The sequence below is a fragment of the Lonchura striata genome, chromosome Z (genome assembly GCF_050655825.1).
Source record: "Lonchura striata isolate lonStrDom1 chromosome Z, ASM5065582v1, whole genome shotgun sequence".
Classification (NCBI taxonomy): domain Eukaryota; kingdom Metazoa; phylum Chordata; class Aves; order Passeriformes; family Estrildidae; genus Lonchura; species Lonchura striata.
This window is the reverse complement of record NC_140740.1, coordinates 52,937,633-52,963,398: the sequence shown is the minus strand read 5'-3', so window position 1 is coordinate 52,963,398 and position 25,766 is coordinate 52,937,633. Positions and strand designations below refer to the sequence as shown.

At 37.0% G+C, this 25,766-nt stretch overlaps 1 protein-coding gene and 1 long non-coding RNA gene across 2 annotated transcripts in view; both read left to right on the top strand.

The window, feature by feature from the left end:
• The window catches only part of HCN1 (hyperpolarization activated cyclic nucleotide gated potassium channel 1), a 191,712-nt gene extending 180,604 nt beyond the window's left edge, over positions 1-11,108 (top strand). The window contains exons 7-8 of the mRNA XM_021553855.4: positions 5,772-5,936; positions 7,580-11,108. Coding sequence (XP_021409530.1) covers positions 5,772-5,936; positions 7,580-8,397 — 983 coding nt within the window. The 3' untranslated portion in view covers positions 8,398-11,108. The remainder of the gene's footprint in view (positions 1-5,771; positions 5,937-7,579) is intronic.
• An 11,592-nt stretch (positions 11,109-22,700) lies between these two features.
• The window catches only part of LOC146763831 (uncharacterized), a 69,132-nt gene continuing 66,066 nt past the window's right edge, over positions 22,701-25,766 (top strand). The window contains exons 1-2 of the long non-coding RNA XR_014951211.1: positions 22,701-24,338; positions 24,433-24,507. This is a non-coding gene — a long non-coding RNA (uncharacterized LOC146763831). The remainder of the gene's footprint in view (positions 24,339-24,432; positions 24,508-25,766) is intronic.

The window sequence follows — 25,766 nt, the reverse complement described above, 5'->3', positions numbered from 1 at the left end:
GCAGGTTTAGCATAGCTTCCTTTTGGACAGTCCAGATTACAAATCTGGCTGTAGGAATTATCTACATTTTCCATTCTCCTTAAGTTCTCTCCCTTGCTGCAGAAATGTTCCTCTTGAACAGTGACTATATTTTAGGATTTCTTAAATACTGGACTAAATTTTTTAGAACACAGATTACTGAAATTCATTCAATTGCATCAAACTACATTCTGAGTAATTCTAAGACCTAGTGGTAGTTATTTTAGTAACTATAAAAAAAAAGCATGGTATGTCCGGCTTTACCAATGTGTATACTAGCAATAATATACTGAAATATAAGAAGAACACATTAATAATAAGGAATAACTATAGATACATTTATTTCATGTTTTCCAGAGTTTAATAAAGAAAAAGAAAACAGAAGTGCAGATGCTTATGTTAAAGTAACATGCTATCATATGAAACAGCTTCTCCCTGTTTTCTATATTAGAGATTCTTAAGTCAACATGAACTGGAAAATCACTCAATTTCTCAAAGAATGTGTTGCCTAGAAACTTACTGATTTTTTTTTTTTTTTTAACTTGCTTGATGTTTATATAGTCCTTTCCTAAAGGAAAAAAGAACCCGACGATACTCATACTATGTGTTGTAAAGCTGGGAATTGAATGCCCCATGCTGAATGTCCCTTGCTGTGACTGGCACAGCAAGAAAGTGCCCATTAGCTAGTTTCTGCTCAGTTTCTGCTTCAGCTACTTCACAGAAGTAAAGAACTGTCAATCTTCGTAGCACGCCCAGGAGCTGCTGTTACAAAGAGCTGTTAGAAAACAAGGATAGTCTAAACGTGGTGGTTCTGGGAAGTCTATCAAGACGGGTAGATGGAAAGAGCACTTGGAAATTTAAGTTTTGTCTGCGGTAGTTTAGTAACTCATTGCTCTCTACAAAATAAACAATATTCTAATCCACTGCCCTGTTCTTAAAAAACATTCCCAAGTCTGTTAGACTGACTGACCCAAGCTTTTGAATTGCTTTGATTTTCCATCCTTTCGCTGCTGCTGAAGTAATCAGCCTGAACAGCTGACAGCACGCACAGCAACCTGTATGTCCATGACAAGAACAAGTTTCCTGTTGAGGAACTGAAGCGATAGTCAGCTGTCCTGCGCTGGAAGGACCTCTCACTACATCCTGTAATGTTTAATCTAACAGATGATGGGAAATCACAAAACTTTGGAAGAAATGCATAAAAACTGATAGTTGTTTTTGATTGCTTTTAATATAAACACTGTATAGCTGAAGTAGTACTGAATTCATTAATTCAGTACTATACAAATTTAATTTCTTCACCTAATAAAGTGAACTTGTGTCCTTGCAAGACAAAGATGTACCTACAATAATTCATTGTATGAATTTTCTGTTTATACAATGTAACATCCTAAGCTAAGAAATACAGTCCACAGAGACATGACTGGTTTGGTGTCCTTCAGTGAACTGTGAACTTGCTAACTACTGGACTCATAACTTACCTTTATCAACACAGTTTACTGTTGGTGGGCACATTTTTTCTGTAGATTTTTCTCTAGTCAAATGTTAATGTGACATATGAGGTAATAACATCTGGAATATAATTTATATGTAAAATGAACAGATGATGAATGGACAAGTATACACTCTCACAGAAGAGGAATTTTCCTATATAAAAATTTTCTGTATAAAATGGAAACCAGAAGTTATTTCTAGGATGGCCAGCAAAAGACTAAAGAGCTCAATGTCATACATGCTACTAGTGATTAATCTCCCACACATCCATATACATGGATGTTGGGGTGATTAATATGTAATACATTACATATAAATCCCCATGTCCTTATTTTCCCAAAGACAAAAGTGTTTAGACATCATGTAGCAACAGGAGAGGGCTAAAAATTATCACCTACAGTGTCATATCAGTACAGTCCATAAGAATAATGAACCTGGTCTCAGCTGGGATCAAAACTTGATCCTTACAAAAGGCCTGTTAATCCTATTATTTAAAACTCATCCTGTGGGCTGTGTTACTTACCTCACCTCCTTCAGATTTTCCTGAAGTCAGCCTTCCTTATTGCTGTCTTTCAGATATGTAGAATTTCCCATGCAGAGTGTTCTGTCCCATGAATGCAATAGTAAAATACAACTTATGCATACCCTGTTTTATGAGAAACCAATACAGGCAAGCTCCTTTAGAAATTCATAGTGTTCCAAAAAATGAACCTGATCCAGCTTTTGCTGAAATCCTGCCACAGAATCATAGAACCACTTAGATTGAAAAGACCTTCAAATCGTTGAGTCCGACTGTTAACCCAGCACTAACAACTCCATCACTCAGACATGTGTTCAACTCCTATGCTGGTGATCAGTTTTGATAATTACAACTTTCAGAACAAGGTTAGCTTTAAACTTCTATCACTGAACGTTTCATTTAGAATCTTCACAGCAGAAAGTACATTGTATTTGAGCCCATTTCCATATTCTTTTGAGGACTGTCTTTTTGTGTGGGAAAGACACATGATTTTCACAAATGAATTAATTAAATTTGCATTAAACATGGACTGTAATTACAAATGAATGTTTTTAGCATCATTCTGTATTTTCAAACAGTCACTTTTCATTAGGGCACTGACTGACATTTGTTTCACAATGTTTTAGGTAACAGTTGTCCACAAAGATTAAATAATTAAAGCAAAATTTGCATTCAGAATTGAATTACAGGTTCATTGTAGCCTAATACGTAATTTTAAATTGGAATTTAAGACATTTTGTTTAGAAAGGAAAGATAGTAATATTTGACACACTGGAAGTGTCATCATGAAGCCAATGCAACATGCCAAATGCACATGTCAGTGAGTAATATGCTGCTGACACTTTATTTTTATGTTAATAGAGCACCTTGTTTATTCAAGTTGTTTAAAAATAGTCTATGCCTTTTGTGTTCCACTACACACTCTTATGTTATTATTGTATTTCTTAGTCTATTTAAATCAATTGAACATCAAGTAGAGTGTAATTGTTAAGGGCACCTGGTGTACTTAATGCCTCTAAGGCTCATTTTAAATATTTCATGGATATTTTAACGAAAAACAAAACTTTGGTTTATTTAAATGAACACAAGTGTTTAATGAGAACATATTTCAATAATCTGTGCTCCTCCTCTGGTCCTGGTAAGGAAGACTTCATATATTCTTTTTTATTATGCTTGAGGTCTCTCCAAATAGCTGATAGATTAGCACATACCATTTGCAAATACTTTAGTCTAATGAACAGACTACAAATGATGCTATTGAGACATATTACAAGGCAATATAGATAATGTATCAGTGACTATAATACAGTTCTAATCAGTCAAGAAATACCACTGGAAATGCAGTATGTGGGTATTCATTCACAGTATTTTTTATGTAAGGAAACTGTAGTTCAGAGCATTCAACTGGACCTGAGAACACAAACCTGTCTTAGCTTACGGAGGAGGCAGGCTCCACAGCAGCACTTCCTCACCAGTTTCTGGGCACTGAGACATTTGTCATATGTTTTCTGACCCCTTGTTTATTATATTATCTAACTAGTAGGATTACATATATTAAAAGCCTTCCAGACTTATAGTCTTCAACCAGAAGTTGTGGGTTGACAGAGTCTGCACATCATAGTTTTCATTGATTTTTTTCCCCTTCACCTTGACAAAAAATAATAGAAGATGAAAGAAGATGGAGAAAAAAAAGTAATTATTTGTTGTAGTAATATCCATGAATTCTATGGTCCCAATATCCTGTGATGAAACCTAACAGTCTCTTTCTAAGTAATCTACAATAAAGTAGTCAAGATTATTAATGATGAAACCTGTACTTTCTCTAATTTCTTCTGCACTCTTCAGAATGATGGGGATTTAGGAGATGCTGTTTATTTGGGGGGCATTTGATGCTTTTTATACTCAAGTATTTGTTGAGAGTAGCAGAAGACACCTATTTATGTGTCTTTATTTTTGCAGCAATTTTAATTGAAGAGAGCTAAAAATCAAAAGGTGATCATTAGTCACACAAGACTTTCCAGACAGTTTCCCTAAATTCAACCATGTATTGTAAAACTTTATTATTTGTGAGACTTAAATATTCTAGGAAATAGAACTGCATTTAACTGCTCCCTTTGGGCAAAATATCCTTCTCTTGTAACTACAATGCAGTGGGTTCAATCTAAGGAGGTCAGGCTAAGCTAGGAGTGAGAAAAGGAAAGGACTGACTTCTGTTATACCTGGCTGGTTCTTTACAGTAAAGTGTCATTATTTCATGGGCATCAAGTTTTGTGAGGGACTTTAGGTCAAGTCTCTTACCAGTATTCTCTATAAATTCTCTACTTTACTCTCCCAATAGTCTCTAGAAATTCTCCCCAAAGCTATTGGGGTTTAAGTACATTCTCTGCTGGTACTGGTCCAATGTTAATTTACTTTGATTTATCCACTAATTTAAGCATCTTATCCCCTAAGCCTTCAGGGTTAGATAGCATGTGGAAATTCCTCAAGAAATATGAGATTAAAAAATCAAGGTTCTTCATATTCTAGATTAATAAAAAATATATTTTTTAAAGACATACAGCAAAAAAACCCCAAACCAAGAACTAGGTTGGTACTTTGTAGAACTGAAATCTGCAGAATTATTTATCAGTTGGCTTTCCACACTTGAAAATGATTGTTTGATTGAAATCAAGCATGTAATGGACAAAAAAGTAAGGTAGGAGACAGTTTCCTACTTTTGTATTTAAATACAAAGTATGAACTCACAGCCCTTGACTGCTGGAACTGAGTAGGGAAATTGTCTTTCACCCTGCTTTAGTTCAAGTATTTTTAATATTTCTAAGTGTGTTTTTAGTCCCTAGTTTGAAAATGGGATGAACTCAAACACTACTTTTTGCAAATGACTTTCTAGTTTTCTGTATTTTAATCTAAATAGCGTAAATAAATATTCTACCCCACATGTTTTGCTCAGATACCGACTTTGGCCTCTACGCAGTCACCTTGATTCTGTGGATTGAAGAATTAGAAGTCAAAAGTTTGGGGCTGTTTCCTGGGACTTTGCACATAGCTTCAGTTTCAGCTGTTCCAGAACAATGAATTCCTGTTGGGGGCACTTGCAGAGAAAGGCTACTAGATTAATCATATGAATTCCACATTTTAACCTAATGAGAAAAAAGGTCAAATGTTGTAAGTTTTCTCTCCCCAAAATACCTAGGACATAAACATCAAAGAAACAGAAGGCATGCTCATGCTTTGAGCATTTTTTTTCTCAGAACAGCTCTTATATTCAAATATCGTTACATCATGATATAATGTATTGTACTAGTTTAGTATATCTGGTGAATGATTAAAGGAATTGGTCCTCTATGGCAGTGGTGTATTTAAAAGAAAATCAACAGAATCACTTGGGTTATTTTAGCACTTGGGTTAATCAAAGCTATCAAGATATGTTTGACAGCTGATGGATCATTTCTTAGAACTTGAAGCATTATTTTAAAAAGGCTTCATAAAATCAGAGTTCATACCGAGAAAACTTATAGGCAGGGCTCTTAAAGGACATGCATTATTTTTTCAGAGTAGCAAAAATAGAACCAAATACCTTCAGAATCGTCCCTGCAACCTTATGTAAGCAGAAATAGAAAAATTGCTGCTGAGTACTAAATTATTACTTGTTAGCATGCAATCAATTTCTAACTTTAAAGTTTTACAGGGTTCAGTAACTTCTTTGTTTTCAGTGTATGCTGAATTTTTCTCTCCCCAGAGATCTGCCTTTTAACCAAGGGCCGTCGAACTGCCAGTGTACGAGCAGACACGTACTGTCGCCTGTACTCCCTCTCAGTGGACAACTTCAACGAGGTCCTGGAAGAGTACCCCATGATGAGAAGGGCCTTTGAAACGGTGGCAATTGATAGACTTGACAGGATAGGTATTTATTTAATTTTCTTGCATACGATTAATTCTTAAATTCCTTCCGCATTTTCTTTCCTTGAACTGCACGATAAAATAGCTCTCTTTAAAAGTTTTTTTTTTCCTGTTATGCTGCAGTAAATGTTTTCTTGATCTATAAATAACACATGTGCAGACAAGAATTTTGCAATCTCACTTTTAAATAATAAAAACCACAGAGTTTTAGAAAGGTCTTGTATTCCTCTGAGGATCATTTTTCATACTTTAATTATCATTAGTATTATTTATTAATCCTGTAGATTTCTTTTGCTGCCTTCAGCACTTGATAGGATTTATGCTGTGTCACGAGCAGTAGATGACATTTTCCTAAATAAATTGCTTACGGATGACATCTATAATGCTGGGAAGAGATGAAGCATCTTAGCACTCGCAAACCCGTTGTTTGTTGAAGTGAATTAATCCTTTGCAGCAGGGCTCTCATTTTCCTCACAACATGGGCACTGCTAACTTTGATGGCTGCACACTGGCACTGCTCAGATCTACCTGCAATCAGAAAAGCAGTCCAATAATATGCAAGTGAAAGGCAGAAGGGTATGGCAGATTATCAAAACATGAGGTGTAAACTTGCTGTTCCAGTATTTGGGACCTCACAACAGGACATACTAGGCAAAGCATAAAGTCTTTGGTCAGGAGAACTGCACTCTGATTGTCATTACTGGCACTCATTTTAAAATTCGGCTGAAAAAAAAAAAGTCACTTATCCCATTCGGTGGCATTTCCTTAACTTCACAAGAAAACTTCAGTCTGAGTATTTCTCCACATAAACTCAATGCATTAGACTCCTAGTTTGTCTTGCATTTCTCTCTGGAAATGCAGTCTAGCTCTAAGTAATAAGTGCTTGAAAAATATTAGCACTGAAGCTCCAGTCTGTCCTTGGAGTAGCAATCCCATTTGAAGTGCAGTGTTTTACTGAAACAAACAAACAAACAAACAAACAAACAAACCCCCCCAAAAAAACAAAAAAAACCCCAACCCCAGGAGTTGAATGCCATTGTTCTCCCAAGCATCTGATGACTCAGACAGAATAGCAGACACTGTGAGCCATCAAGCAGACATCATCAGGTCACAGTGTACAGCAGTCTTCAGTGTGCAAGCAAGTGTCATATTATCCATGAGCTCATACTAGTTCACAAACACTTAAAAACACTGGTTACTACTGACGTCTAGTAACTAGTTCCCAGTAATGTGCTAGATGGCAGGTGTACTTTTAAAATATGTAACTGTTTAGTGGAAATTCAGACGGTTTCCAACGAGAAGGATTATGTAGGTGCAGAGCACGACAACATTTTCTGTCAGTTGTTCAGGAAATTGGAGTTCTTATATGTAATTGCAGTAGTAAGAGCAAAGTGCAGGTGGAGGGGCAGAGGAAGGCCAGGCGGTGCGGCGGGCGGACTGGGTGCGAGCACAGCCGCGGGAGCTGCGCAGTGCCAGCGTGGCACAGCCCCTCCTGCCCCGGGCCGGCGGCCGAGCGATGCCCGCTCAGCCCCGCTGCCTGCCGAGGCTTTTACAGGAGACCCCAGCGATGGGGGCTGAAACGCAGAGCCAGGGCGGGACCCTGCCCCTGCACCCCGCGCTCACTAACTCTTGTGCCTCTCTGTGAAGGGAAGAAGAACTCGATCCTGCTACAGAAGTTCCAGAAGGACCTCAACACCGGCGTCTTCAACAACCAGGAGAATGAGATCTTGAAGCAGATCGTGAAGCACGACCGGGAGATGGTGCAGACCATCGCCCCGGTGAGCCTGCAGCAGATGCCAGCGCTCAACTCCAGCACGTCGGCCTCGTCGCGCGGCAGGACGCAGTCCCCTCCGGTGTACACCAGCAGCAGCCTCTCGCACACCAACCTGCACTCGCCCTCGCCCAGCACGCAGCCGCCCCAGCAGGCTGTCATCCTGTCGCCCTGCTCCTACACCACGGCCGTCTGCAGCCCGCCGGTACAGAGCCCGCTGGCCGGCCGAACTTTCCAGTACGCCTCGCCGACCGCCTCGCAGCTGTCCCTCATGCAGCAGCCGCAGCCGCAGCAGCCGCAGGCGGCGCAGCAGCCGCCGGGCGCCGCGCAGAAGAACGAGGTGCACAAGAGCACCCAGGCCCTCCACAACACCAATCTGACGCGGGAGGTGCGGCCGCTGTCCGCCTCGCAGCCCTCCCTGCCGCACGAGATCTCCACGCTGATCGCCAGGCCTCACCCCACCGTGGGGGAGTCCCTGGCCTCCCTGCCGCAGCCCGCCCCGGGCCCCGGCGTGCCCCCGGCCGGCCGCGCCTCCGTGCCGCAGCGGGTGTCGCTGTTCCGGCAGATGTCCTCGGGAGCCATCCCCCCGAACCGCGGCGCCGCGCCGCCCGCCGCCCCGCTGCCGAGGGATTCTTCCACAGTCTTAAGCACAGAGCCCGAGGGAGACAAACCGCGGTTCGCCTCAAACTTATGATCCCTGGTGACTGTGAGCAATAGACTTGCAACAGACCGAGCACCATCCCCCGAACTGTTTTAGCCTGTTTCCTAATGTGCCCCAGCAGTCTACTATCAGAAAAATAATTTAGACAGCTTTGCCCTATGTAACGAATGTAAAAGTTTTATATATATATATATCTAAATATATATATATAAAGGCAGTTAAAAAAACTTGTTTGAGTTCACGTCTTCCTTTTTTGCAACCATTGCAGAAGATTAAAATTAACGCTAATATTACCTATTTTTAATGTGTTGACTTTAAAATCAGCCTAACAGATTTCTCTGTTTATGAGATTGGCTGTTTTCATGGGGAAATTGTCAACACAACGACAAACTTCAAATAACTACATTAAAAAAAAAAAAAGGAAAGAAAACCATCCATTTAACTAACACATAGCACTGACTGAGTGATATTCTGAAACCTTTGTTACTTCATTTATTGTGTATATCTTGTTAATTTCTTGTGAAAAATTCGGTTGTTATTTCATGTCGCATTTCATATGTTAGCACCATCCACTGGAATTTAGATTGGAAGAGAATTGTATTGCAAACACCTGCAGTGTAAAGGGAGGCACTAGCACTCCTCCAGATAGGTTGTAACATCATGGCATGTCAAGCCTTCTGTTGTCTAAAAGAATTGGGTGGACTTTGATCTTCACACTGCTAAAGACTTTTCAAAAGACTAAATATTTCCATTGTAAATAACTTTTTAGACCCGAGCATAAATAGATGCTGTGTGGTGTACCATTGCAAAGTCTTTGTTTAGGAATTTAGGTTCCGCTTTTCACTTCAAAATTTACAGTTTTAAAATTTGTTAAAGCTAAGTGCAACACAACTGTTAAATTGTAATGCAATGGCTTAAAACCTACAGTGTTACTTTTACATGCGTTTTATGCAAAATTGTACGCTTGATCCAGCAAACCGCTTGTACTTCACCAATACCATCACTTTTCTTCTTCTTGCCCTCAGTAGCATCTGAGAATATTCCATGCATGCTTTGAAAAAAAAAAAGACAATAAAAATAGGTTTGGTCAGTAGGAAAAGGCTTTATGGTATCTTAGAAAATAATAACCATTCATTAATTGTGTCTACCTTAAATTCCTGTAATGCTGACTTTGAATCTCTGGTTTAAGTCTAGAAGTGAGGTTTTTCATTTAAAGGATTATTTGTAAACCACAGCTTGATTTAGACTTTCAGGTGCTTTCTGTGTCTTCACTGTAGTTTTGTAGTTGACTGTGGTGTTGATTTACAAAAATAAATATAATATAGCATCAAGTCTGTCTGGAAATGCACGATTTGCTCTGTGTATATTGTAATTAAATGGTTAGTATATCCTAAGGCATGTAGTGTCAAACATAGCCCATAGGTATGAGGTTTATTATTTTTTATGTCTTCAAAACAGAAAGGAAATGGTGACAGAAAGCAGGGTTAAAGCATACTGTTTTGTGAACATTTTGTTTTGTTTGCTCAAACCTTCACGTTATCTTATCCACAAAAAAAAAAAAAAGAAAAAAAAAATTCGTAATCGTTTGTGCCTGATTTGTCACATTAAATAGAGAGTGAAACTAAATGTGTCATAATTTAACTCACTGAAAAATCAGCATTATGGATATGATACAAGCATATATTCTGTTCCTTAGAACCCAACTGACTCTGTTAAGAAAATGGATGCAAAGGAGTTCTCCTCTTCCCATCAGTGCTGAGTTTAATGATGCATGGAAAAATTAAATAACATCACAAACTACGTAATGCAGTGAATCCAGATGTACTTGAGAGCCAAGTAAATTCTCTAAAGCTAACAGAGCTTGAACCCGTGCTGCCTGTTATTCCTTTTACTAAAGTGGTACATCAAATAAAATTTTTTAAAATCTTCCATTTTTTTTGCTGACTCACATTCACCAGTAAAGATCGATGTAATTAACCCACTAACATGCTGCTGCCATTAATTTAAGTGACCTGGAGTGGAAATGGGGAAATGATTGTTTAAAAAAGTGTCTCAAACATTATGGATACGCTGCAAGACCATTTATTTATGAGTACAATACCCCTTATATTATTTTAATGCTAACAAATTCTGTCAGTTAATTAAGATCATATACTGATCTTGAAAACTGTTTAAGGTTTACATTTAATAGGAGAAATGGGGTTAGTAGCAAAATATTTTTATATATATTTTTATTTTATTTTAAGCACTATGAAGAAATATTAATTCACATGGTCTTTCAGTGAAACCATAAATAATTTTTAATGACTTTGTAATAGAGTGGACAATATCTAGGATTTGTATGTTAATTAAAAAAAATGGTACAGGGTATAAAATTATATACGTATATATATATATGTATGTATGAATGTATATATACTTAGATTAAGAAACAAATGACTCACATTCCTGTAATATAAAGGTCCATTGCTAGTTTCAGAAGTGACCTATTTTCTCTGTACATAAGTAGGCCCATAAGTATGAAATCTCACATCTGTACAAGATGAAATGTATTAATGAAAAAGATTGGATCTTACTGCTGCTGGGAAGACTATAGATCTGGTTCTTACAATAATTGTATGATCAGGGATGAGTTAGATTTTTTTTGTCTTTGCTCAAAGCCATAAATAAACAAATATAAAAGATTATTAATAAATTGAAGAAAATATATAAAAAAATAAAACCATGATTTTTTTTCCTTCCAATATCTGTGTAACTGAGCCAAGTTTTGCTTTACCTTAAAAGAAGAACTGTTTGCTTATCTCTTTTCTTTATTCTGTGCCCAAAAGTGATATGCACCGAGTATGGGGAAGTGGAGAAAAAGCTGCCTGAATAATTCTGTACATTCCTGAAATAAGAAGGCTTAGAAACTCAAGGGTACTACTTGATTTACACAAGCAGTTCCTAAGATTTGTTTTCCTCTGCAGATTAGAGAAATTTATTTTCCCAAAAAACTCTCATGTAAGCTATAACCATTTATCAGAAATACATCATGACTAAAAATATTTGAAACTTCAGCTTTTTTTTATATATTAAATATCCTGGGGGAGAATTGCAAATAGTTGTTAGTGTAACTTAAGGAAAATGTATTCTACTATATTTTCACTCAATCTTACTGTGTGTACCAATCCCAGATGATGTACTTCTGCACTTAATTTATAAGAGTTGAGATTTCAAAGCATCATTGGCATGGAAGTAATGTTCATTAATCACATTTTAGGTCATTGTAAATTAAAAAGCACAGTCCATTCAAATCAATAGCAGATGGTGTGTTTCACATTACCTTAAGTAGGATCAATAGAATCCTAAATTGATAAACTGATTTTAAGCAAGCATGGATATTTGCAAATTTTAAATTTGCACTGTAAAGTGTATTGTGAATTCCTTTCACAAGTATTTTTTTTTTTTCCTTTGCATTGCTAAGTTATAGCTCTTTTCCAATGGTAGGCAATGAAGTGATTTTCAAAAGCACCAGCTTTGAAACAGAAGAATTTTGCTAAGCATCAAAATCTAGTTCTCCTGTCTGCATTTGACCACTTCACAGAGTATACATTGCTGTCTGGTCCAGTCTTATTATTTCGTACATGTTTCTGTCCAGAACCAAACAAAACAAAGGGTTGTTTTTAAGTGGTGTTTCATATCAGTACACATGATATTGATGTATATTTACATACTAATTTATATATTTTTAGAATTTCTTAATTTCTAATATATCAGTCTACCTCAGCCTACTTCCTACCTTACCTTGGACTGCAACCAAAGTAAATTTTATTCTAAATAGAAAACTTTCATGCCTTGGTGCATGTCATTAAGAGGTAAACTTAATAGTTTTGTTTTCAAAATTGAATTCTCACAGTGACTTCAGTATTTCTATACAGGTGCATTATATTCTATTGTATAACTGACATTGTTCAGTGGAGAAAAAAGCATTTTGTTTAAAAAACAAGATAGTAAACTTTTAAATTAATCTGAAATTTAACTGCTCTGGAAATACTTAGTGAGTAATTTCTGCTGTTCAAAAGACGTCTGTTCACAAAAAAAATTGCTACACTATAGGAACAGAAAGTGTTTCTTTACAAATCATAGGTCTGAGCTACAAGCATTACTCTATTAGAATTGGATGTGCAAATTTATTTCTTTAGTGGTTTGGCCTTTCTTTCCCTTTTTTTTTTTGACACAAGGGACTATAAGGGCATTAATATTGTCCTAGACTATGTCCTAAGAAAAATACATGCTGTGAATTTCGAATTTATAGATTTTGCACCAACCAGTGCTTGCATACTTAGCCCTGTGAATCATCATCTTGATCATCTTAACATCACAAAATCTGTAAAGTTCTGTGTGTGGTACATTGAGTATGACCACTATTCATGCTTAAACACCTTTTCCTCATAAAGCCAAATATGTGCAGTCTGTTTCCTGTTTTCACTGCAGTGTAGAGGTTTTAAGTAGAAATCTGGTTTTGAAATCTAAAAAGTCGTCTGTATCAGAGAACAATAACTGCAGATTTCAGTTTTCATGTGGGCAGTTAGGCATTTTGGGTTCCTAGGCCAGTCTGTCCCCGAATTGGATTTTTTATTTCTCTGCAAAGTCAATGTTAATAATGGGTTTGCTGTGTTTGTTACACCAAATGTGCAGTCTGTATTTTTGAGGAGAGGCCTGCAGTCTTTTATAGCATTTAATTATTTCTAAGTGCTGGAAGATTTACATCTAATTATATTCATTCCTCTACTTCAGCTAAGAGGCAATGTGAGCCGTAACTGTTTCTGGTCATTGTCTGCTATTGCTAAGTCATTGTCTACTGCAACAGGAAATCTAGGTAAGGTGAGAATATGGACAGCAGTATTAGATGTGCTCTTACAAAGAACCAGAAATATTCCCAAATGTGAACCAGACTGATCAAGTCACATCTGAACCTCCTATGATAAAGCAGATTATATTGCAATTGCAGACTTTGCTTTTTTAAAATCTGCTAGTCAATACCCATTTTGTCTGTAATGTGTCTTCATCTTCTGCTACGTCGGCTTGGCAACAGAAATATGTACCAATTTTTGTAGACAGTGCGTCTCAACTGTATTTCAGTTTAGCTAATACCTGCATGTTAAATATAAAAAAAGATTAAGAAACCTAGGGTTAAAAAAACCCCAAACATAAAAAATGCCAAAAAACAACCAGACATGATAAGGGAAATGCATGTGTGGGTTTTATCAACAGGTATTATGCTGATGCCCTCCATCAGAAAGAACTCAGGTACATGCATTTATTCACTTGGACCTTTGACATTGTATTACAGATAATTGAACTCTTGGCAGAAATGGTGAATGCCATGGAAATATTCTAGAGAGTGGTTTTGTCATCTCCTTTCTTTTCTCAAACAGCAAGAGTTTTTTCATAAGATCCACCAGACAAATAAGAATACAGATGGTGTAGTTCAAGGCTGTTGCTTTCATTCATGTCTTTTTTGCAAGAAAAAAAGATGTGGACACAATTCAGAGCTGCTAGTGAAAACCTTGACTGAATTAATGCACACAGAAAATTTTAGGGGCGTATGCTAATCTTAGTACATAACATCAGAAAACAAGCTTTTAGACAATGAAAAAAATTCATTTTTTCACCACTGCATATATGACTTAAGGTGATATGTGGCCCTAAACACTGTGTAATCTGTCTGTGGGTTAGATCAAAGATAAGCTCTGAGCTAGAAAGTGAGAAACTGCATCTTTGTGCTTTTAATCTCACATTTTGTTTTTACACATTTTAATGTCCCAGAATAAGAAATCCAAGCACAACAACAACAAAAAGAGGACATTACAAATCCCTAAGGTTTTGATCCTCTATAAATAAGGATCTGTTTCTGTTTTCTCTGACAACTGTATTAATCATAATGAAAGTATCTCACATATGTCATCTCCTAGATTTGGAGTTTGGGAAGATGAATACTATGTATCTGTTGGTTTTCTTGCCCTGTTCTATGGCAGTGAAGTGTTCTGTGAGAGGAGTCATGTTTTTAACAAGTCTTCTGTCATTGTTTTAACAACTTGTTAAGAAAAAGAAAGTTGGCATTGTTAGCAAGTGGCAAAAACTGACATATCTGGGGTAACCTTCCATAGTGTAAGCAGTGTTATTACAGCAGGCAACACTTAGCACAGAGTACCATATGTCATGGTCCTGATTACACTGGCTGTTTCAAGTCAATGATTTTTAATGAGGTCACGTATTGTTTATTGCTACACTCTGCTTGGGTCACTTTGTGCTCTTTTACCTATCCCTCGTACTCCTATGCAAGACAGACATGTGAATATCTGAAACATACACAAATTGTTCTAGGACAGTTTTTTCATCATTTCAGCTGTGATAGGTGAAAAAATTCATTGCATCATGTGTAATGATTGTTTTCTAGCATTTTTTTCTTTTTTTTTCTCGTGTTTGGAGGAGGTTCTCAGTAGTAATGTGAAATACTAATGTCATTGCCAAAGTGCAAAGAAAAGAGCAAAAGTGACAATAACAATGAGTAGATGAAAGGCAAAGAGAATTGCCGGAGGCAGAAGAAAATTATTTCCTTGAAATAAGGCGCCTGTGTTGAGATTCCCTGAAGGACCTGAGGAAGATAGGGGAGCAAAGAGGACAACATGTCATGTCCTATTTAAGGCTGCCAAGTGGCTCTGTCATGAGGGTAGCAATAAAGCATGAGAAGCAGGAGAAATCAATCTCTCTTGTTTCTGCCACAAACACTGGACTTATTTTAGGTAATTTATTTTGTTTATTGTGGGTACCGAAAATTGATAGACTCAGTTTGCTGGTTCCTTCTGTTGATATCAGAGATGGGTCTGCTAGAAGAAGGATGTAAGAGAGATGATCAAGAACAGCACAAAACTGGTGGGTATTCTGGGCATTTTATGTTCACTGGTATTATGAATCCTTGTAGCACCTTTTCTACATAGAAAAATGATGTATTATTTTTTTCTTGTTAGAATAGTATTGCTATTGTACTATACTCTGTCTATAACAATTACTTTTATTATTGGAAAATGTGCACAAGATTTATCACTATTTCTAATTAAACTTCAGCATAGGCAGAAACAAGTTTAATGTGAATCAGTCCAAATTACTGAGATGAAAACCCCAAAAAATACTTCTGGTCAGGGCTTGGAGGAGGCTGGGAAACAGCATAAGTAGCATATGAGATTTCCAATGAAGTTTTTTCCAAATATTTATTCTAAATTATATCCTACACATCATCTTTTTTTTTTTTTTCCCTTTATTCTTTGCATATCCTATAAGTCATTTGTTGGCTTCTGGGAGTGAAGCCAGAACATCACTGTAGTGATGGTTAAAGTCAACAAATCATGACATGCCCCAGAAAACTGTGATAAAACTGTCTTTGGCAGACAGAGACTATAATCAGGAAAGGCTACTTGTTTGTTTCATAGTATGTCCTGCAAATATTAAAGAGAGACATTCATTATTTTGAAATTCATCTAGAATAAAATAACCTGAATATGATTGAATTCTATCTATTTATACATTAAGTTTTAATACAACAGTTGGGGGAAAGCAAGCTCATCACAGATAATATCAAATCTACGATAAAGAAGTAGTGACTACAGTGACAACACCTCACACCCTACAACAAATGAGTTTTGGGAGGAAAAGACATCACTCACTCAACCATTAACATCTAACAACACTCATACAAACTGCATTTTTTGATGGAACATCTTAACTCATGTAAATTAGCTGAAATTTTATTGGTACTAGCACTTTGAATGTATGCCCTTTCAGCAAAATGATGGAAAGCCATTCAGTAATGTATAAATATATATATATATAAATCAAACCAAATTGAATAGAACAAAGCTGTAACAGTTACCTACATTTGTCTAAATTTTGTGCATGGGCTTTTATGCAGACAGCAGTACAACCCAACCTTCTATACTTTGAATCCAAAGAATGCACCTTGGATATTAAGTTGTTTACAGCCATCTGTAGTCTCCAGCCATTGCTAAGTACATGCAATACCATCAGTGGCTGATGGGATGATTTTCAGCCAGCAGAAGAAAGTTGTAGTCAAAACTATTCCTTTTAAACTTTCAGTGCAAAAAAATCTAGCTGAAAATATTTCCTAATCTTAAACTGTTAACCAGTTATAGAAATCCTAAATATAATACTTCAGACATTTTATTTTTTTCCCAGTAAGTAGAACCCTAATTTAGATAATATATTAGATTTATACTGTATACTAAAATTAAGGTTACATCACTAGGAATAAGTTTTGATTATTACTTTAATTTCTTATATTTTATGTTGACATTAGAGAATAGTGTTGGAATACAAAAAGAAATCCTAATGCAATATAACTGAACAAAGTAATTTCTTTAAGGGCTGGAGTAAAGAAATATCACACTGTACAAAGCACTATGAACAAATTCTTCAGGTCTGTTCCCCAAGTCTTATGGCAGTACCAGCCCTTCAGCTTTGGTGCATCTCTTCTGCTCAGTGTTACTCATTTAGCTGTTCATTCACTAACCATTTTTTTCTAGTCTTCCCTAGTCCAGCTTGAATTTTTACTCCTTTTTTGAGGGGCAAACAGACCATTTACCACCATTGCTTGTGTTTTAAGGCAATTCAAATTATGTGTACAGCCATTTGCATGGGATGGGTGCACAGTCCAGCTGACAAGTTAGCAGCATCCCTCTGGGATCACTGTTCAGGCCAATAACTTTATGACTCTGATGGTGGGACAAAGTGCACTTTCTAAAAAATTTGCCGGCACTTCACAGTTGACCGGGAGCAGGGTGGACAAGAAGTTAATATGACAGAGGACGAGGGCATTCAGTAGGTCCTCAGCAGGCTGGGCAAATGGGCTGACATCTCATGAAGGTCAAAAAAGCAAATGCAAAGTCTTGCAACTGGTATGGAATAATGCTATTCAGCATTACAGTCTGAGGGATGTTTATGCAGAAAACAGTTTTGAGGAAGAGCTGGGGACATGACAAGTCCTGTGGGTGACAAGATGATCTTGAGCCAAGGTTGTGGTCTGGCAGCAAAGGCAGCACTTGACATGCTTGGCTGTACTAGCAAGGTGCAGCCAGCTGGCTGAGGGAAGTGATCTTTTGCCTCAATGCAGCACTAATGGGACTAAACTAAGAATATTGTGTCCAGTGTGGGGCTCCCCAGTGGAGGAAAACCATTGAACAGTAGAGCAAGTCCAGCAAAGGACACACAAGATATCCAGGGTGATGAACAAGGAGAGGTTGAAGAAGTTGAGCTTGTTTAGCCTAAAGATGAAGCAGATGGGCCTTGGGGAGGCCTTATTCCTGTCTGAATACCTGATTAGAGGATACAGATGTGCTGCAGATGCATCTGCAGATTCTTCTTGCCAATGCAAGCAGTAGGTTGAAAGGTGATGAACATAAGTTGGAACAGATGATTTTGTGATTGTAATGTCACCATCTGTGCCCACCACTCCTGCCCTCTCAGCACCGGTCAGGTTGTCTGAACAAGCTTGCATCCTTATGCCGCAAAGTCAAAGCCACTGCTACTTCATTGTTAATATGGAGAGCTTTTCTGGCTTGGGCATTGTAGAGCAGCCCTTATACAAGATGCCTTAGGAGAAGTGAAGTTCCTTGGAATCACTCCTCGAGTTAAAAGCAAGAGGGAAGGAGAAGAGCACAGAGGAATGGGGGAAAGCAGTGAAATGTCCCGCGTAATACAGGGTCATTCCTGCTGGAAAATTCTTAAGTAAAACTGCCAATTTTTTTCCTCAGGCAGTCTTATTTCTGCATGCACTCAAACCTCTTCTGTTCACTCAGCTGACAAGTATTTTTGCTATCTCTCACACTTAACACTATGGTGCCAGCAGGCTAGGCTGCATTTCCTTCTGTCTCTTGCTATAAACTGGAACAGAAACTGTCAGCAAACTTGTAGTTATACAGCCAAAACTCAGTCTTCATTTGTGGCAGAGGTGCAACAGGTAATACCACAAAACATGATAGAAGCATCTTGCTTATGCTTCTGTGTGGATTATAGCCCAGTACCTCAACTGTAATACAGAAACCATGGTATATTTGTTTTGCATGTCTTGTCTCCACACACAAGCTGAACATAGCCCTGAATGTTTGCTCTGCATTGAAAGAAATTAAATATTCTATTTAACTACAAATCAAACTGATTTTTTGTGTGTGCAGTTATTTTTATGGACCAATAATATTGCAAAAGAATTGAAGTAGGAAGAACTCATATCTGTAAAAGCTGGTATGTGAGAAGAGAGCCATTCATGTGTTTCTTTCCAGATGTGCTCGGATTGTGTGACAGCCATTGCTGTCATTCAAGAAGTCATTTAAATTAGATTTCAAAAAGATGGTTATCAATTTTGTTTAATTTTTGAGGTTAGAAGATGCTTTCTAGTTGAAATCTGAGCAGTACAGGGCCTCTCTGGCTTTGTTGGCTGAGTGACATTCTAAAGGTTTCTACAAACCAAAGTTGCATGCTGAGATTGTTTTATTATTTCAGGTGACAGACTCCAGGCATTTTGAAACATCCCCTTCCCATTCTTAGACCCTACATCTAGAAGTAAAGTAAGAGCCCCAGGGAGGAGTTACTGTTCAATGCAGTTGAAGACTGCTCTTAATAGTATCTTATTTAATTCAGATTTTAAATGTTAGCATGAAGCAGTGGTATACTGCATATTGCGGCAAGTTAATTATTATTATTGTCATTATTATTATTTATCTCAGACTTGGGTTAGGCTCTCTATGTGTCAAATGGAGTTTTAGTCATTTTCGGGTACAGCTGCAAAATTCAATCCTTTGTGCTCAGTTAGTTACTGAGCAGATAGCCATGGTAACCATATTACCATTTAAACTCTGCTCATCAGTTAATCTAAGTAGCCAGGTGAGGTGCTCAACTACCATTCAGAATCAGCTCTGAATCATTATGCTATGGGTAAAGTTTTCTGCAAGTAGTTGGTATTACAAGAAGCTTCTACTTTCCTTTTGGCTTACCTATCATACTCAGGAATATGTATTCAAATAAATCATCTTCCTGAGGATGATGCATAAGCCAAAAGGAAAACAGCAGAATATTCTTATCCCAAAGGAAGCCTTCTGGCCATATTTCTGGAGGCAAAAAAAAAAACAAGTTCTGCTTTGAACAAATGTGATATGCAACCTTTGAGACATACAAGATGCAGAGCCCTAAAAGCTGAGATTTTACAGTCACTATTGCAAGAATGATGTTTGTTCCCAGACTATTACATCTTGGATTGTGTGGGACCTGTATTTGTCATGCAGCATTAAAAAATTTTCAAGTGCTGCATTGCACTCTGTGCCCCCCCAGTAGGTGTTCCTGATTTTGCAGAATATACAGTGGTCCTTTATTCCTTGCAACAAAAACTTAAGGAAGTCTGAAAGCTCAGATATAAATAGCAATTTATATATCTGCCACTGCCACTCTCTTACTTAAAATTTCTTTTCTATGCTTCCTTGGCCTCTCATCCTTGCATTCATTTCTGTGTCCATTATAAAAAAAAATGTCCCCTTTTATTAATTTTAATTACTTTTTTAAATAAATCCCTTCTTATTTTATGGACTTATCTTAACAGTTAATGGTGATTTACTTTACTTATGCTAGCCTTGCATCTAAAAGATGTAAAGATAATTTACAAGTACTTCTAATTAATTAAAGTGTAAAGTCAATCTGGCAATTTTGTTTATTGCCATGAGCTTTACTGATGGTACTTAGCTTTAAATACATTGCCAAGTGACTGGTGCTGAAACCGAGACATCTTAATAGCTCTGCTGGCCTGCGTGCAGATGAGCAGTGTCTATACCCAAATTCCAGAACAAAATCCAACTGATGATGTACAGGAAGCAATTTTTCTTGTGACATGATATCTGTCTTGCAACTTTTGCTTCTTAGTTTCTATCATGTGCAATGAGATGAAAGTCGCATGGAACACACTGAAGTAGGGACTGAGACTGTTGACTGAAATGTAAATGTAGTTTTCCAGATAAAGGCTCTGAGTGGGAAGGTACAGTTTCAATCTATACAGTCTGCAAAAGTGCATCCAATGAATGAAATGAGCAACTCTGCTAACAGTAGAGTTTTGCTGATCAATGTCTTTGTCCAGGAGGGATCCTGCAGCTCAGGGACTCTGTGTATCTTTGTTACAGCTGTGTCAGCAGAACACTGGAGTGCAAGCTCAAGAAGCAAGTTGTTATAGGCAACTTTAGTGACTTCATTAGAATTCACAGAGTCAACCATTTGAGCAAACTTTTCCTGAGCTAATCTGTGATCTGAAGATGTGCTTAGTCTGTTTCCAGAACAAGTTTTCTTGGGCCTAGAAATCTTTGTTTTAAGAATTATATACTGCTTTGTAAAGAAAGAAAAATAATTATATAAACCCATCTTACAGTGTTTATGATAGTGTTTGTGTTCATTCTAGGTAAAATAGAAGTCAGGCCACATTAATGATGTATCAGGTACAGTTCATATCTGTGACAGAATAGCTCTGTGTTGAAAAGGTGGTGTCAGCAAAGACTTGTTAGTGCAATGGAAACTGAAAAGTTGAGTGTAATTAGCTCAGATAATATTGCTGTCCATTCTCTTAGTTGCACTCTCTGTGAATTACAGATGGATTGTATCCTCAAAGTTTTTTGTGGTTTCATTAAAGTCTTGTTAGAGGAGCAAGTATGGGCATGGGTTTTAATGACAGACAGCATTTAGATTTGGGGTTTCTGAACTGAAAAGACCTATGTTTAAATGAAACACATAAACTTATTTTCAGCTCTTAGTACTTTTTTTCCTTCTGAAAACATAATAACAGTTGATTAAAATCTCTGTATGAATAAAACACATATCTTCTAATATAATTTCTAATTTTCCTTACACAAGAAAGCTTGAGGAAGTGGCAAGAATTTTCTTTTATTCATACCAGAGCTACTTCTTTTTCACAGCACATGTAACTGCTTCTTTGGGGAGATTACAATAGTGCCAAAAGCATGCACTGTGATTTCTGCCAAACATTTTGTTATGTTGAGAAACATAAGAAGCATATTTTACTAGTTAATTATCTTAGAATTAATCAGGATTCTTGTCAGCAATGTTGAATCAGCTGTCTTGAAATAAACTTTTCTTAAAATGTGCAGTAAAGTATAGGGCATACTTTATATAGCCCTAGAAATTAAACATTTTTGAGATAGTTAAATTTTTTTAAACACTAAGGAGTTGAAAGTTATCTTTCTTATCCATCAGATTTATTTTTTCCTGAATCTCTTTACTGCTTAGTAAATGTATCCTTAAGTCATCCTATTGAAAGAACATTTTAGAACATCACATATCTGATGATTAAAAAAGACTCCATCAAACTGTCATTCTTTCTATATAGCTTGTATTTTGCTAACATCCCCTTTTACCTTATGGGCAACACTTTTCCTGACTAGTCAACATAATTTCCTGGCTAGTCAACATAATAAAGATATTATTAGTAATTTTTCAACAGGTTTTGGAATAACCTGGGAAACAAGGAAATGTCTTTATCCTGAATTTGCAGACAAGGAACAAATAAACAGGACTAGAAATCATTGCCAGAATCAAGAGTTAAACAAGCCTTGCTTTTAAGAGGGCCCAAATTTGACGCTGCCTCATGCAGCTTATAGATTCAGTCTCTCTACCCCATAAATGCATTGTACTGTCAGTCTCTCTAAACCAAATCATCACTCATGTTCTCTGGATTCCAGCTGTTCTTCAAAACAGAGTAAGTCCAAGTCTTGTAGGTCCTGAATATTTTACTCTCTGTTGCAGTAGTGATATGTGAAGCCCCAGAGATGCAAAACAAAAATAAACTTGTATTCTTTAACAAAGGTGAAATTCCTTTGAGTAGAAAAGTAACAGCTTTGTAAGCCACTTGAAGTCACCAGGTTCTAATATAACACACTAGAAGGGAAAATAACTCACTGTATGTGCAAATAAGTTCCAGTTCCTTTTATAATATGTCTGCTTAAATTGCAGAAAGAATTGTCTTCATGAATGTGGCTGTACACAGCTATTAAATTGAGGTTCAGGTAACTGAACAGGTTACAAAAGGAAACTTAGAAGTTTGATATGAGTTGGGTACTGTTCATCCCCTGTGTTTCATGGTATGTGAATTGACAGCTGCAGGTACCCAGGGAGACCAGCAAACCTCAGCCAAAATACAGAGATTTTCATCATTATCTTCCTAACAACATCAGGCAGCAGAGACACAGAGGGACTCAGGCTCTGCCAGGCTCAGTTCACCCTTGCAGACAGTGGGGGGGCCCCACTGCCTGCACCACACACACTTTATCAGGCTGTGCTTTCATGTTCTCTCTCCTCCATCAGGAGGCTCAAGTACATCTGTGAGAGTCTCTCTACACAGGAATCCTGCTGCTCAGATCAGGCAGGGCATGAATGCTAGGCATAAGTGGAGTTTTCCCACACTTACGTTCCTAGTATTCCCAGCTGCAAGGTGACTTTGAGTGAAATTATTCACTCTTCACCAAATCTTCTGCTTCTAGCTCTTTCCTCCCAACTCATGGTGTAATGCTTAGTAGAAGAAATATCTTTTAATGTTCTCACAGGATATATGGGCCTACTAGAACAGTAAAACAAGCCTCCTCAGTCACACTCAAAATTTAGACACTGGAGTCCAGTGAAAATCAGCTCAAAAGGCAAAAGAAGTAGAGAACTAGGAGATAGTATTTACTTTTCTTGACATTAGTTTGGCTGTCTGAACAGCAAGATCCATTTTCAGAGACTCCTTGTTAACTAAATAATTTATCAACCTTTGAAATTAAGATCTTGCAACATAAAAGGAAAGCATATGAGCAAAGCATACAGAAGTCTTCTTGCTTTTCAGTTGCTTGTGTCACTTCACACCAGTGCTCTGTTGTGTCACTTGTCAGCTGTGTGCCACTGCCATGCTGTTAGGCTATCTGCTGAGAGTGCAGACAAAATACTCCCTCATAGGTTTAAACCAATATGGCAAAAATACCAACAGCATCCAGGCATATGTTGCTCTACTTCCATGTCTTGGTTTTAAAGTTCCCATTTTAGGTCTCACTCTGCAAGACTGTTAGGTAAAGAGTAAGATAAAATGGTTCAACAAGTTCAACAAGAGAGTAAATAGTTTCTCTGAAAGTGGTTACATAATTATTTTTAAAACCCTCCAATAACCAACAAACTTTTAGCCCAAGTCAAAATTTTTTCCTATCTCAAATCTTCCTAGAGAATTTCAAGGCCAACTGAATATACCTTGATTTTACATCTAAATGGATCCCTTTTTGAATCAAACAATCTAAGAGAATGTAAAGCACATAGTTAATGGAAGTTCTTATAAAAATTTTATGTAAACAGCAATGCCCACTGGTGTTTGCTGCAGTCATCTTATTATGGTACAGTGTTACCAATCCTCACTAATATACTCTTCTGCTGACTCTTCTGCTATTTCATAGTTTTCATAAGCACCCTAAAACTAGAATAATGAACATACCAGCATGTCAGCTTCACTAAAAGAAAAATAAAGTAAATCTACCCAAGCTGAAAATATGTTCAGGATGTAAGATAAACAAGAAACGGAGCAGAATTTCACTATTATTTAGCTCTAATGCATGATTTTTGAAAGCTAAAATTTGTCACTGACAGTCTTCTTTGAATGCAACAAAAGAAAAGCCTGACAGAAAAGCCTGACAGATTGACACCCACTCATTCCCTGGTGGCACTGCAACCAATGGAAGTATGGATGGAAGGACAAAAGGCATCTTGTTTTTCACTTTACCACCTGATTTCTTCACTGGCAGCAGCAAGCCTGTCCCTAACATGGGGCATCTTAAGAATGATTGCAGTGGGCTATTTTGCAATACTCCAGAGTGTCAATACTATTTGATTAATTACACTCTGGTCATGGGATACAAAAGGTAGGTCAAATTTTTATACTCTTTTTGGGCTCAATATTCAACCAGTTGCTACTTTTGCAAAAATTTTATTAAATGTGAATTTTTACACTGACAGAAAATTCAACATTCTTGATGGATGACACAAAACTCCTTAATTGCTTACTGTAACAAATCTGCAGCTGATAAGAATGTAAGTATACCATTTTAAATTGAAATAATTTTAACAGTCTAAAGAAGCATTTGTGAAAAGTAAAAATGGCTTTTAAAGACATTCAGTACATTAATTTGATTTGTATTTGTTTTTCAATGAGCTAAATTTAATCTTTAGTATCACTGCTGATTTTAATAGAAGCCTAGGTTTCAGTGCTCTTATACACACATTTGTGTACATTATGCAACAATTAGAGTTTATAAGTTGAGTTATTATTTTCACATTCTTTCCTTGTTATTTTTTTTAAGAAAAAAATAAATAACTTACAAGGCAGTATTAAATACCTATTGATGGCTGTGTTCTCAGCTTTTCATGCAAGGTAGGCCAGGCCTCTTAATGCTGTGTTTTGTTGTAATATATGGGTCTCATCAGGTGTTTATGAAACTGACAAGATTCCTTCTCCACTAATTCAGAGAATTCTAAACTGAGTCTAAAAAAACAAAATGTGTTTCTTTGCAATAGAAAAAGAACAAGGACTTACATGACCTGAATTTTATGAGCTTTGGGAAAAGATTAAAGTTATACATTTGGATTTAGACACACATATGTGCAAACATACACATATATACATATATATATATATATATATATATTTGTATGTTTATAGCCACCACTTGTCAATTTCTCTAGACTCTTTTCTTGCTTCCCCTCAGAAACTACTTCCTTATTCCTAGAGACAAATAAGGTAAAGATATTAAGGAAAAAGATATTTGTTCCCTCATGTGTTTCAGACTAATTTTGTTACTGCATTTTCTTGGAGATAGAGCAAATTCTGTCTATGTTGTCTATGTTTTAGGCTATACCTACATTAGTATTTTGTTTCAGAGTAGTTGTGGCTTTCAGGCAATTTCCCTGATCATTCACCAGCTTGGTTATGATTGCAGAAGGGCTCAGTTACCTTTGCAGCCTCTGAGTCTGCAGCCTTTTGGCCTCAGCACCAGCTATTTAAACCCACTGATTTGTTGATATCATAGCAAATTACATGTTGTTTGGCCCTCCAAAGGGCTGTGTGGGGGACAGGGCTGAGTGCCCTCTTTTACTTTCTCAGTCTTTTGTCATGGAAAGTATTAGATTTGGGAACACCGGTCTTAGAAGGTAAATAATTCTTGACTATCAAGGCATGTTTAGGATACAATCTAAAAGTAGATAGATTTGTAGGAGCAAGTCACAGTCACAGAACATCAGTCTACAGAAATGAAAACTTACCCTGAAAGATGGTTTGCTGTCAAAAATCAGCT